Below are 9953 nucleotides of genomic sequence, written 5' to 3'. Positions count from 1 at the left end.
ACTTCAATTTAAATTAAAATCTGAATTTTAAATTCTTCTAAATTGGGCAATTCCTTTCTTTTCAGTTCAAAAGTTCAAATTTACCCCTCAATTATATACTTGTCTAAAGTAGACAAAATACAAGAAGATTCTAAAAATAACAGCAAGGATAAAGTTGACCTTTCTTATTCGCGAATAATGGGCATCCATGACCATACATAAAAAACAATGTGTTTGTTTTGTACAGAGTGTTTCCTTGTTTAAAAACACACTAAAAAATACAAAATTTATGCGACACACAAATCCATACACTTCCGTTTGAGCTTTCTTTAGTTCCCTCCGTTTGGATCGGATCTTTCAACTTCTTCATTATCAACAAACACAAGCCCGGAAAAGAAAAACAAAAAACAGAACGCCCAAAAATCCAAAAATAATTTTTTTTTTAAATAAAAAGAATTAGTCTTGAATGTTGATATGATATTCATTTTTTGGGAACGGAATTCCATGCCGTAGGAGGTGTGTTTATGGCTTGAAGCCTGGAACTTTTGATTGATAGTTGATTTTTTGTTGTTTAAAGTGGTGGTGATCAATGGGAAATGTGACGTCAAGTGTGGCGGCAAAATTTGCATTTTTCCCGCCGGACCCACCCACGTACGATGTATACTGTGACGAATTGGATGGGCGGATGGTGATGAGTGGTTTAACGGCGGATAAAAACGTGGACGTACATTTACTTCAGACGAAGGGCGGCAATAAGGTTGTGGCTACGTTCTGGAAGCACCCGACGGGGAGGTTCACCTTATTGTACTCCCATGGAAACGCCGCCGATTTGGGACAGATGCAGGACCTGTTTATTGAGCTCAGGGCCCACCTCCGCGTCAATATCATGAGGTTTTTACATTTTTCACTTTCTTTGAATAAATTGGGTTTGTTTATGCAATTTTTGAGGGTGTCTTGATTCTATTGGAATGTAAATTTTATGGGTTTTGATAGTTATGTTGGCATTGAACACGGGTGCCTTAAAGATTATGTTTTTCAGTAATTTCCTTATTGAGCAGTGATGTAAAAAGGGAAAAGTCAATATTTTATGTTTTCTTGTCCGTTCGGTGTATGATTTACAGATTAACATGGAAAATAATAATTTTGGGTTGGGGAATTAATTTGAGTTAATTATGATTTTAATTCAGAGAGTTGCTGAAGGTTGTGATTAGTGTTAATATTGATGTTAGCTATATATTTGGTTCTTCCTAAGGTTGTTTAATTTAGAATTGTCGAACACATTTTGTTAGCATGGAATCGAGGTCTGCAAATTTGAATTTGATTTCAAGAAGAGTAACACAACAAAAAATGTAGGTCTGATTTGAGTTTTGCTTGTTGGGGTTCAGTTTTCAGCTTGCCGGACTACCCTACTGCTGTAATTGGTTCGGATTAGTGTTTCAGAGTCGATAATTATTTCATTTATGGAACAATTTACACACGGACAAAGCCTCTAAGGATTTCAAAATTTCTATTTGGGATACTTGTTGCTAACAACGTACTTTCTTTCACCGTGCAGCTACGATTATTCAGGATATGGAGCATCCACCGGTAAGGTGAGATTTTTATTGGATGTTTTTTGACACCCTAGATATGCGTAGAATAAAAGGCGTTTCAAATATAAAAAGGACAAAATATCTGAAGTAAATTGGCCATGAAAGTCCACTTTCATAATAATATGAATGTGGTAAGAAGCCATACTATATGCCCTTAATGGATATATTGATTCTTGATGCATTCTTTTCATGTGACAGCCATCTGAGTTCAACACATACTATGACATCGAGGCTGTCTATAGTTGTTTGAAGAATGAATATGGAATCAAGCAAGAGGATGTTATTTTGTATGGTCAATCTGTTGGGAGTGGTCCAACACTACACTTGGCTGCTCGTTCACCTAGGTTGAGAGCTGTTGTTCTTCATAGTGCCATTCTTTCTGGAATACGAGTTCTGTACAATGTCAAGTTGACATTCTGGTTTGACATTTTCAAAGTAAGTTCCTATTGAGTCTTTTCCTTTCCCGCCTAGTCAATTTTTTTATTTAGGTTCGTGGTTGACAAAGTTTCTGTTCATTCTTTACAGAACATAGACAAAATACGGGATGTCAATTGCCCTGTTCTAGTTATACATGTAAGAATGACCTCTCTCGCCTCTTTCCACTCCAAATGCATTTTCAGGACATCCATTTCTATATGCTGCAATTATGTTTCTCATTTTCAAAAACTATGTGGCGTTTTTATTTTTTAGTGCATTGTTGTACTAGCTTCATGTAGGGATGTCAAACGGGTCGATTTGACGAGCCTGAGCACGAGCCGAGCAAGGGTCGAATCCAACGAGCCGACCAAGGCTCAGCTGGCTAGCGGCCCACAGCCCACGAGCCAAAAGTTCACAAGTCGGCTCGTGGGCTCGTAAAAAATGTGAAGAAAAATTTGAAAATTTTCCCAAAAAAATAAAATAAAATAATCGAGCTTGTGGGCTGAGTTAGCTCGCTCCTTGAAAACGAGACATGAGCCGAGCTCTTGTGTTTAAGAGCCATTTCGACCCATTGCCATCTCTAGCTTCATGTTGCGGACCAATCTCGTATGTCTATAATTCGACCTCTCCTCATTTAGCTGGCAATGTGGTGGCTTCTAAAGACTTTAAGGGTTAAAGGTTTATTCCGATTAACATTTTCCTAAATTAAAGGAGAAATAAGGAATTGGAAATTATATTGCTGTGATTAATGAAATTACTTTTTATGGGCTTCAGTCTCTTAAAGAGAACATCGAAGCTCAGTCAAATTTAGGAATAAAATCAAAATTTAAGAGTCAGCTACGCTTGATGGTGTTAAATATACGAGTAAGAAAAGTGTAGAAGGAAATGGTAATTAGAAAGATTTTCTTGATTTGCCATGGCCATATTAATGAACAACACTGATTATCTATTAAAGCATGTTCATATGAAAGTCATATTTTCCATGGGACTAAATGTTTTTCAGGCTTCTTCTTTTTCTTCTTTTATAAGTTGATAAAACTCAGATAAGAGAAGAGTACCAATTTCAAACAGTACGAGAAGAGATTTAACTTATAATATGAACTATGAACCCTTTAAGAGAATACTCAGGTTCAGATGGAAGAAAAAGAACTCATATTCTGGACCTGAAAAACTGGAATGTGGAATGAAGAATTGGAATAATTGGCAGAATATACAAAAAAAGACAACTTCCTCTGTGGATAAGGTTTTACTTCATTTAGATCACATTTTTCAAGGAATCTCCGTTGGGAGCTTCGAGTCTGCTCAATGCTGTTGCCCTACGTAGATGATGAATTGATTGCCATGCTTTGAATCTGATAATCTCTGATAACTTAGCCCTTTAGAGAAACTCTCAACCACTATTAACTTTGCTCTTGTCTTGTCCAAAGACCATTATATGCTTAAATTTATGATTCGGGATAGGTTTAAAATCTTATGGAAACCCTATTAAACATGTTAACATAGTTGTGTATAATTTAAAAAAAAAAAAAGAAGTTCGTTGGTGACATTTACCTCTACTTGTATCCCCCCAAAACAAGCTGATTGCATTTTCAGCAGTCTGTCTTACTTCTGTTGGTTCAATTTTCACAGGGCACAAATGATGATATTGTCGATTGGTCCCATGGTAAGCGATTGTGGGAACTTTCTAAGGAGAAATATGATCCATTATGGGTCCAAGGTGGAGGACACTGCAATCTTGAAACCTTCCCCGAGTACATTAAGCACTTGCGCAAATTTGTAAATGCCATGGAAAAACACTCCTTTTCAAAACGAAACAAGGCACAACTTAGTACTGCCCCAAGTATAACAGAATCCAAGCACAACAAATGTTTGAGATTTCCGAAAAGATAACTGCTTCTTTCTTATCAGTTTGGAAAATGCTGCATTATACTGCTCTCTTCTTCTTAATTCATGTGCCAGTGTAGAAAGGTATGTACTATTATTGATTGCTTTTGAGTGCTCAACTTGCAGTTCAGCTGGTCAGATTATGTGGCAGTATTTCATCACGACTTTGAAATGATATGGAGTTAGAAATTAGCTCATGTGATCCAGATCCTGTTGAGTTGGCAATTTTCTTGGTCGAGAATGACAAAATATTTCCATCCATAAGGCAGCATTGTTCTTCTACGAAAACTGAAGTTATCATTGAACTTTTCTAGTGTCATGTATACAAGGAATGACGAAATTTGTGTAGGGTATGACCATTGCCTACAGAAACAAAAGATGAAGATATCAGTGTCGGTTTAAGGGTCCTTGTCTATGTCCATCTTCTTTAATCAATAAGTTTTCCTCCCGCGAGAATATGTGAAAATTTAGCTGCACAAATCAGTTTAAACAATGTAGAAAATCTTCTGGACAGTGCTGCCATTTGATGCTGACCAATGACATGAATTATATGGGCACTTTTTATATTTAGCAGAAACATGTGCATATACTACAATCTTATGGGAAGCACCGATCACAAAGTTCACTGTGCAAAAATTTCCAAGTTTCGACAGGAGGGGGTACACTTGTACAATATTGACATGTTTGATACGATAAAACTTTATGGCATTTGACGATGTGAAAAAGGAAAAGAAGTTAAAATTTTGTTTATTACAATATGATTTGTATGTTTGGCGTTGAGTATCCTGATGGCTTCAAACTTGAAATAAATCTGTGTCCTAGAAACAGTCATTGGGATTGGGTTGCAAACACCCAATAGGATATTTTAAATACCAGTATTTTGTGGGAGTGTGATATCATAAGTCATTTTCAGATGTTACACACTTAAGTATCTCTATTTGGCAAATTTATAAATAGTTTATATAGAGGAACGGTAGTAAATGAAAAGTATTAATAATAACCAGTGATTATGAATGTTTGGTTGAAATTAATATTTATCTCTATTTGACAAATTTATAAATAGTTTGTAAAGATAAATAGCAGTGAACAAAATGTATGAATAATAATCAATGATTGTGAATGTTTGGTTGAAATTAACATTTGACTTTGATTGAATTTATAAATCAAATTTATATAGAGATGAAGGATTACGGAATATCGAATTGTATTGAACGCACATAAAGATAAAAATTGTTTACTATCAATTATTTAACATACTAAACATGTCTTAACAACACAATCAAAGAGATTCATGACCTGTCATATGTTATGTATTTCTTGTGATATGAATCAAGTAATACGTACCTAGAAGTACTTGTATGCAATTTACACCAAAAAAATCCTTGAAGGAAAAGACAACAAAATGAAAGAGATTAGTAGAGATGCAATTTGGAAGTATTCATAAATTCTCTTAAAATACCAACCTAAACTTGAAATAAGCTATATAATAAACACAAGATAGAAATTTAAATCATATCTTACCGTCCTATCGCATATATTTGGATTTCTATTTTTACCTTGAGAGAAAAATAAAAGAAGAATTACAGAGAGGCACTTATAAATTCGCGAAAATTTTGAGCACACATTTATTCACATGTAGAGCATCCATCCAAAACATATTGCTAGTAATTTATTCTCCCTCCCAACCAAGCTGCCTCGCTCTTTTTTCCCACAATAAAGTTATCTTCTTTTCCTTAGTGAGCAAGGCCTGAGCCCTTTCTCTGGCCGACTCACAAGTTTCAGTAGCAGCATTGCATTTTTCGGCTTCTCTCTGGTATTGGGAAGCCAATCTTCGTGCCTCCCCGAAGGTGATGTTCATATGTTGGGAATGCTCTTTACCAACTGTTTCTTGCAGTTTCAGCTCTTCCGACAATAAGTCCACATATTGCTTTTCCATCTCTTCCTTAAGATCAGGGTCATCTTTTCCGCAATCTATTTCAATGAAAATTTGAATGTAATTTTTTGTGAAATGTGAAAACGTTTGGAAAAAAACCTTGACGCTGTTAAAAATCATGAAGTTGAATTGGTAACCCTTCGTAGCATATTTGAACTAGCCTTGCAATTAAAGCCAGCAACTTTGGCGGAAAAAAAATATTTATTATAAATTCTACATCTAGGCCACTTGGCAAAATTTTGATAATCTTGAGCTCCAAGAGGGTGCTATAAAAGGAAGATTCTTGCACTATCATATCACTGCTCAACTCTTAACTTCAGCCCACAAAATTTCGAACAAATAAATCTGGGAAAAATTAGCCTCTATTTGAGCTCCATTTTTTGAAAATAGATTTTGTAAAAAGTGATTTTTTTGGAGAATGTATAGTTAAAAAGTAGAAAATAGATTGGGGTTTAAGTGAAAAATTATTTTACAGAGAAAATGTGTGGTTGAAAATGAGTTTTAAAGAATGTGGTTCAAAATAATAAGAAGGATGAAAATGTTGAGGGGAAAGACCAACGCAGAGCCAGCTTTTTGAATCTTTAGAAACAATTCCACATATCACCAACAATGAACAACAGAACCCAAGTTTATTTATAATGCAGATTCTATCCAAGATTGCAGCATGGATAAAGAGGAAGGGAACAGAGAGAGAGAGAGCCTTCTTAAATAGTATCTTTACCTGTAACAGAAAGATTAGCCAAGCCTGCACAAAATCAAAACAAAACAGAAAGTGTTAACGCAAATAATTCAGCTAGTAAGAACCAAAACTGTAATTGCACTTCATTAATTATAACACAATCTAAAGTATAGGTAATCTACAAGAGATGATGCTGAAAACTGACCATACTGCTAAGCATTTCTATCAAATCACCGAAAGGGTGGAAAATTTATTAATACTGTAATAAGAAATACATCTTCGCCTTCAGTACGAGGGCTACACCTCTCCTACCATCAACTGATAGCAAAGAACACCTTATTATTTTTCTCCTTTTTTTCTTCTTTTTCATTTTTATTAGTTCGATTGGGATAAGGAATGGGTGAAAGGGAATAGACTATGAATATAAATATAGGACGGGAAAGAATCAAATCCAAATTCATAGGCAACAAAAAGCTAAATCCAGTCCTCTAATTTTCCCATCCAAGCCGTAGGAAGGAGAGGGAACTTCAGTTTCCATAATAATGCTACATTATTAACGATTCTGATATTCGCTAGCAGTTTCTATAGAAAGCTTTAAAGATCCCACTGTATTCCTAGAATAAGGTATCCACAAATTCTATCATCTAGTTTACAAAATTCTACAAGATTTGAACCAGTGTTGATAGTCTAGGGATGGATCAAGACCGAAGAAGATAGTTTTCCCTGGCAAAAATTTTGTCTGTATGGACAAAGTTGCTCTTTTGCACAAATAGATGGTTCAGGAATTATTAGATACTTTTGAATGGAAAAATTCACCAACCAGCAAAGTAAAAACATTCTCTAATATTACTCTCTCTATCTCAGTCTCTCCCTTGCTTATCTGTCCATGCTGTAGGTCCGTTGAAAACTTAATTCTATAGGAATTTGCTCAGAGAAACAATAAGCAAAGTCTCTTTTTCTCAATTGGCTGTTACTGAAATAGCTAAGCAACTGGGCCCCATCTTCCTTACATTAATTCCCTGTTAATGTTAGTAAAATACTCTCATTCTTCAACCTGCACATTCTGAAATACTGCTCAGTTCATCGTACAAAGATTACATATTGCCAGAGCCTAACGCCTATAATTTGTAATTTATCTTTTACTATTTTTATGTATCATAAAATCATGACAAGGGTATTAACAGATCTTATAGTTGTATATGATGTCCAAATAAAGAAAGGCTTTGTAGAATTCAGTTACTCACACCAAAAAAATAAAAATAAAATGAAAATAAAAACAATGTAGACATTATGTAATCTAGGTCTCATCTACGACAAAGAAATTCAATGGCTTACAAACACACATGACGAACTTGCAAACACAAACAACAAAACTACTCCCTTCAAGAAATTAGAACAATTTAAAATTACGAGCATTACAAATTAAGAAGTGTCACAAGATAATTTACAAGAGCAATTATAATAGTTTACTTAATCACACATACAAGATAATTTTATGAAATTACGACTAAGGTTTGACGCCAAAAAACAGCAAGTTGATTGAGTGGGCCAACTAGTATTAGAGATCTGAATTTTTCTATGCTCATCAAGTCAAATGAAAGAGGGAGGTCCCAAATTTAACCCCCCTTACGTTTGATCTAGCTCTACATATACTGAAATGTCAGCTGAATTTCTTCTATGCAACAACATAAAACCATTTTAATTTAACTCTGCAAGTATGGCTTCTAACCTATTACTAAGATTGCATTGATATTGTCAATAAAGAGCCTATTTAAGTCTATAAAACAGTCCAACCATCCAAGTCGTCATTCTCTTAATTTTACCTAACAGGGTACTGCGAACTTCACAAGATTGTGACGATACAACTTTTGCAGTAACGTGGCTTGATTTATTAAAATAGCTTAAACTAATAACTCACAACCCTGTGAAACCCACCAGCCAACCAGATAGTTCTTATGCTAGAAAGGGTGAAGAAAAGAAGACGTGAAAATATAACTCACATTATACTCTTTGTTGAGCCACCATCTATTTAGTTAACCTTCTTGATGAAAGAAAAGGAAAGAATTTTGAATACTATCTCTTTTGGAGCACTCTCTTAACTTAACTACGACAATATAGACTATCAAGCCTAGACACACCAATTTCTATTCTAGTTTTTCCTTCCCAAATTCATTAAGAATGCAAAAATAATGACAGTGTGCACGCAGTTTATGCTCTCTTTAGTTAAGACTAAGTATAATCCTCGTGTATGGAAACCAAGATGTATCTTGGCATCGTCTGCTTGACAACAAAAAGTAGTTAGTGTGTCAAAAGCAAAAACAAAACAATTTTAAATCTTTAGTTTTCAGCAGCACATAATTACTGCTACATAAAAGAAAGCCGGGGGGGTGGGGTGGAGTCCACTCGCAAGGTTTATTAAGAAAATATTAACCTCAACTATTTTAGCTAGGTGTAACTGAATCATATAATGTCTGGATTAAAAACATAAATACCATGAATATCAACTAGACATTGAGATTATTGAATAATGCTCTCCAACATCAATCAGAAAACAACAAACGATCAAACAATTACATGAATCGGAAGAACCCAGATACTAACAAGAAAAATAGATCGGGAAGGAGCACGGGAGCACATACCAGGAGCAATCTGGAAAAGGGTTTGTGGTGTAGGACAATCACATAAGCAGGGAGGGCAAGAAGATGAAATTCCTTTTAATTTGAGACCCTTCTTGAATTTCCAATACAAAGCCGGCCCAGATACGCAGAGTGCCGACACTACTGCGAATATCACCAAACAACACCTCAAGCAAGTCGCAGATCTCCTACTCATCTCTCTCTACTATCTCTCTAAAGAAAGAGATCTAACAGTGGCGCATTAGACGGGAGATTGGGATCTGTTTTATGTGTTGGAATTCTGAACGGGAAAATCAAGTGTTTCAGTTAAAATGTGATTTGTTGTCATAGGTCATGAAAGGAAGATATATGGATCAGGGGTGGACGAGTCGCAGGCCAGCTCGACTCATCTCACTCGGCTCATGGGCCATTCGGCTTCATTTTGAGACGAGCCATTGGTCTAGTAAAACCATTTTTTTTTTTTTTTTGGAAATTACACAATTCCTACTTTTAAAATTCACAATTTTAAAATTAGATGGAATGTTTCAATGTTCAAAAACCAGATGTTTTATTTTCTTATATTATAAAATTGTATATATTATAAATATATTCACCCCATAAACTAAACCCTAATACCACCACATGTGGTGGTTGATATAGACAATCGTCGTGATGGTATTTGATTGGTGTTGGTTGTCATAATGGTCAATACGGTGGTGATAGTGGTTGTGGTGAGTTGCCGGCTATGGTAGCAATGGCGGTGGAGTAGGTTAGGGTTGTGAGATGGTGGTGGTGGTGACCAATAAATTGGTTGAAAATTGTGACTGTGACTCACAATTGATTAAGTTGTGATA

General features: G+C 35.3%; 2 protein-coding genes across 2 annotated transcripts; one reads left to right on the top strand and one right to left on the bottom strand.

Annotated features, from left to right (window-relative positions):
• The first annotated feature begins 239 nt into the window (after positions 1-239).
• LOC111404200 (protein ABHD17B-like) lies at positions 240-4461 on the top strand. Its single transcript, XM_023032971.1, has 5 exons — positions 240-870; positions 1535-1571; positions 1770-2006; positions 2097-2144; positions 3618-4461. Exons 1-5 carry the CDS (start codon positions 569-571, stop codon positions 3876-3878), a joined length of 885 nt encoding a protein of 294 aa, XP_022888739.1. The 5' UTR covers positions 240-568; the 3' UTR covers positions 3879-4461.
• An 827-nt stretch (positions 4462-5288) lies between these two features.
• Positions 5289-9466, bottom strand: LOC111404199. The gene is made up of 3 exons (XM_023032970.1): positions 9124-9466; positions 6527-6550; positions 5289-5843 (listed from the first exon to the last, which is right to left on the bottom strand). The coding sequence occupies exons 1-3, from the start codon at positions 9314-9316 to the stop codon at positions 5542-5544; spliced, it is 519 nt and encodes a 172-aa protein (XP_022888738.1). The 5' UTR covers positions 9317-9466; the 3' UTR covers positions 5289-5541.
• Positions 9467-9953: the final 487 nt, after the last annotated feature.

The sequence above is a fragment of the Olea europaea genome, chromosome 11, assembly GCF_002742605.1.
Source record: "Olea europaea var. sylvestris chromosome 11, O_europaea_v1, whole genome shotgun sequence".
Lineage (NCBI taxonomy): Eukaryota > Viridiplantae > Streptophyta > Magnoliopsida > Lamiales > Oleaceae > Olea > Olea europaea.
This window is presented reverse-complemented; position numbering and strand designations above follow the sequence as displayed.

Coding starts and splice junctions, on each gene's coding strand:
- LOC111404199 (XM_023032970.1), bottom strand. CDS start 9,316: ATGAGTAGGAGATCTGCGACTTGCTTGAGGTGTTGTTTGGTGATATTC. Junction 6,551..9,123: donor CCTTTTCCAGATTGCTCCTG/GTATGTGCTCCC, acceptor GATTTTGTGCAG/GCTTGGCTAATCTTTCTGTT. Junction 5,844..6,526: donor GGCTAATCTTTCTGTTACAG/GTAAAGATACTA, acceptor TCATTGAAATAG/ATTGCGGAAAAGATGACCCT.
- LOC111404200 (XM_023032971.1), top strand. CDS start 569: ATGGGAAATGTGACGTCAAGTGTGGCGGCAAAATTTGCATTTTTCCCG. Junction 871..1,534: donor CTCCGCGTCAATATCATGAG/GTTTTTACATTT, acceptor TTCACCGTGCAG/CTACGATTATTCAGGATATG. Junction 2,007..2,096: donor TCTGGTTTGACATTTTCAAA/GTAAGTTCCTAT, acceptor CATTCTTTACAG/AACATAGACAAAATACGGGA.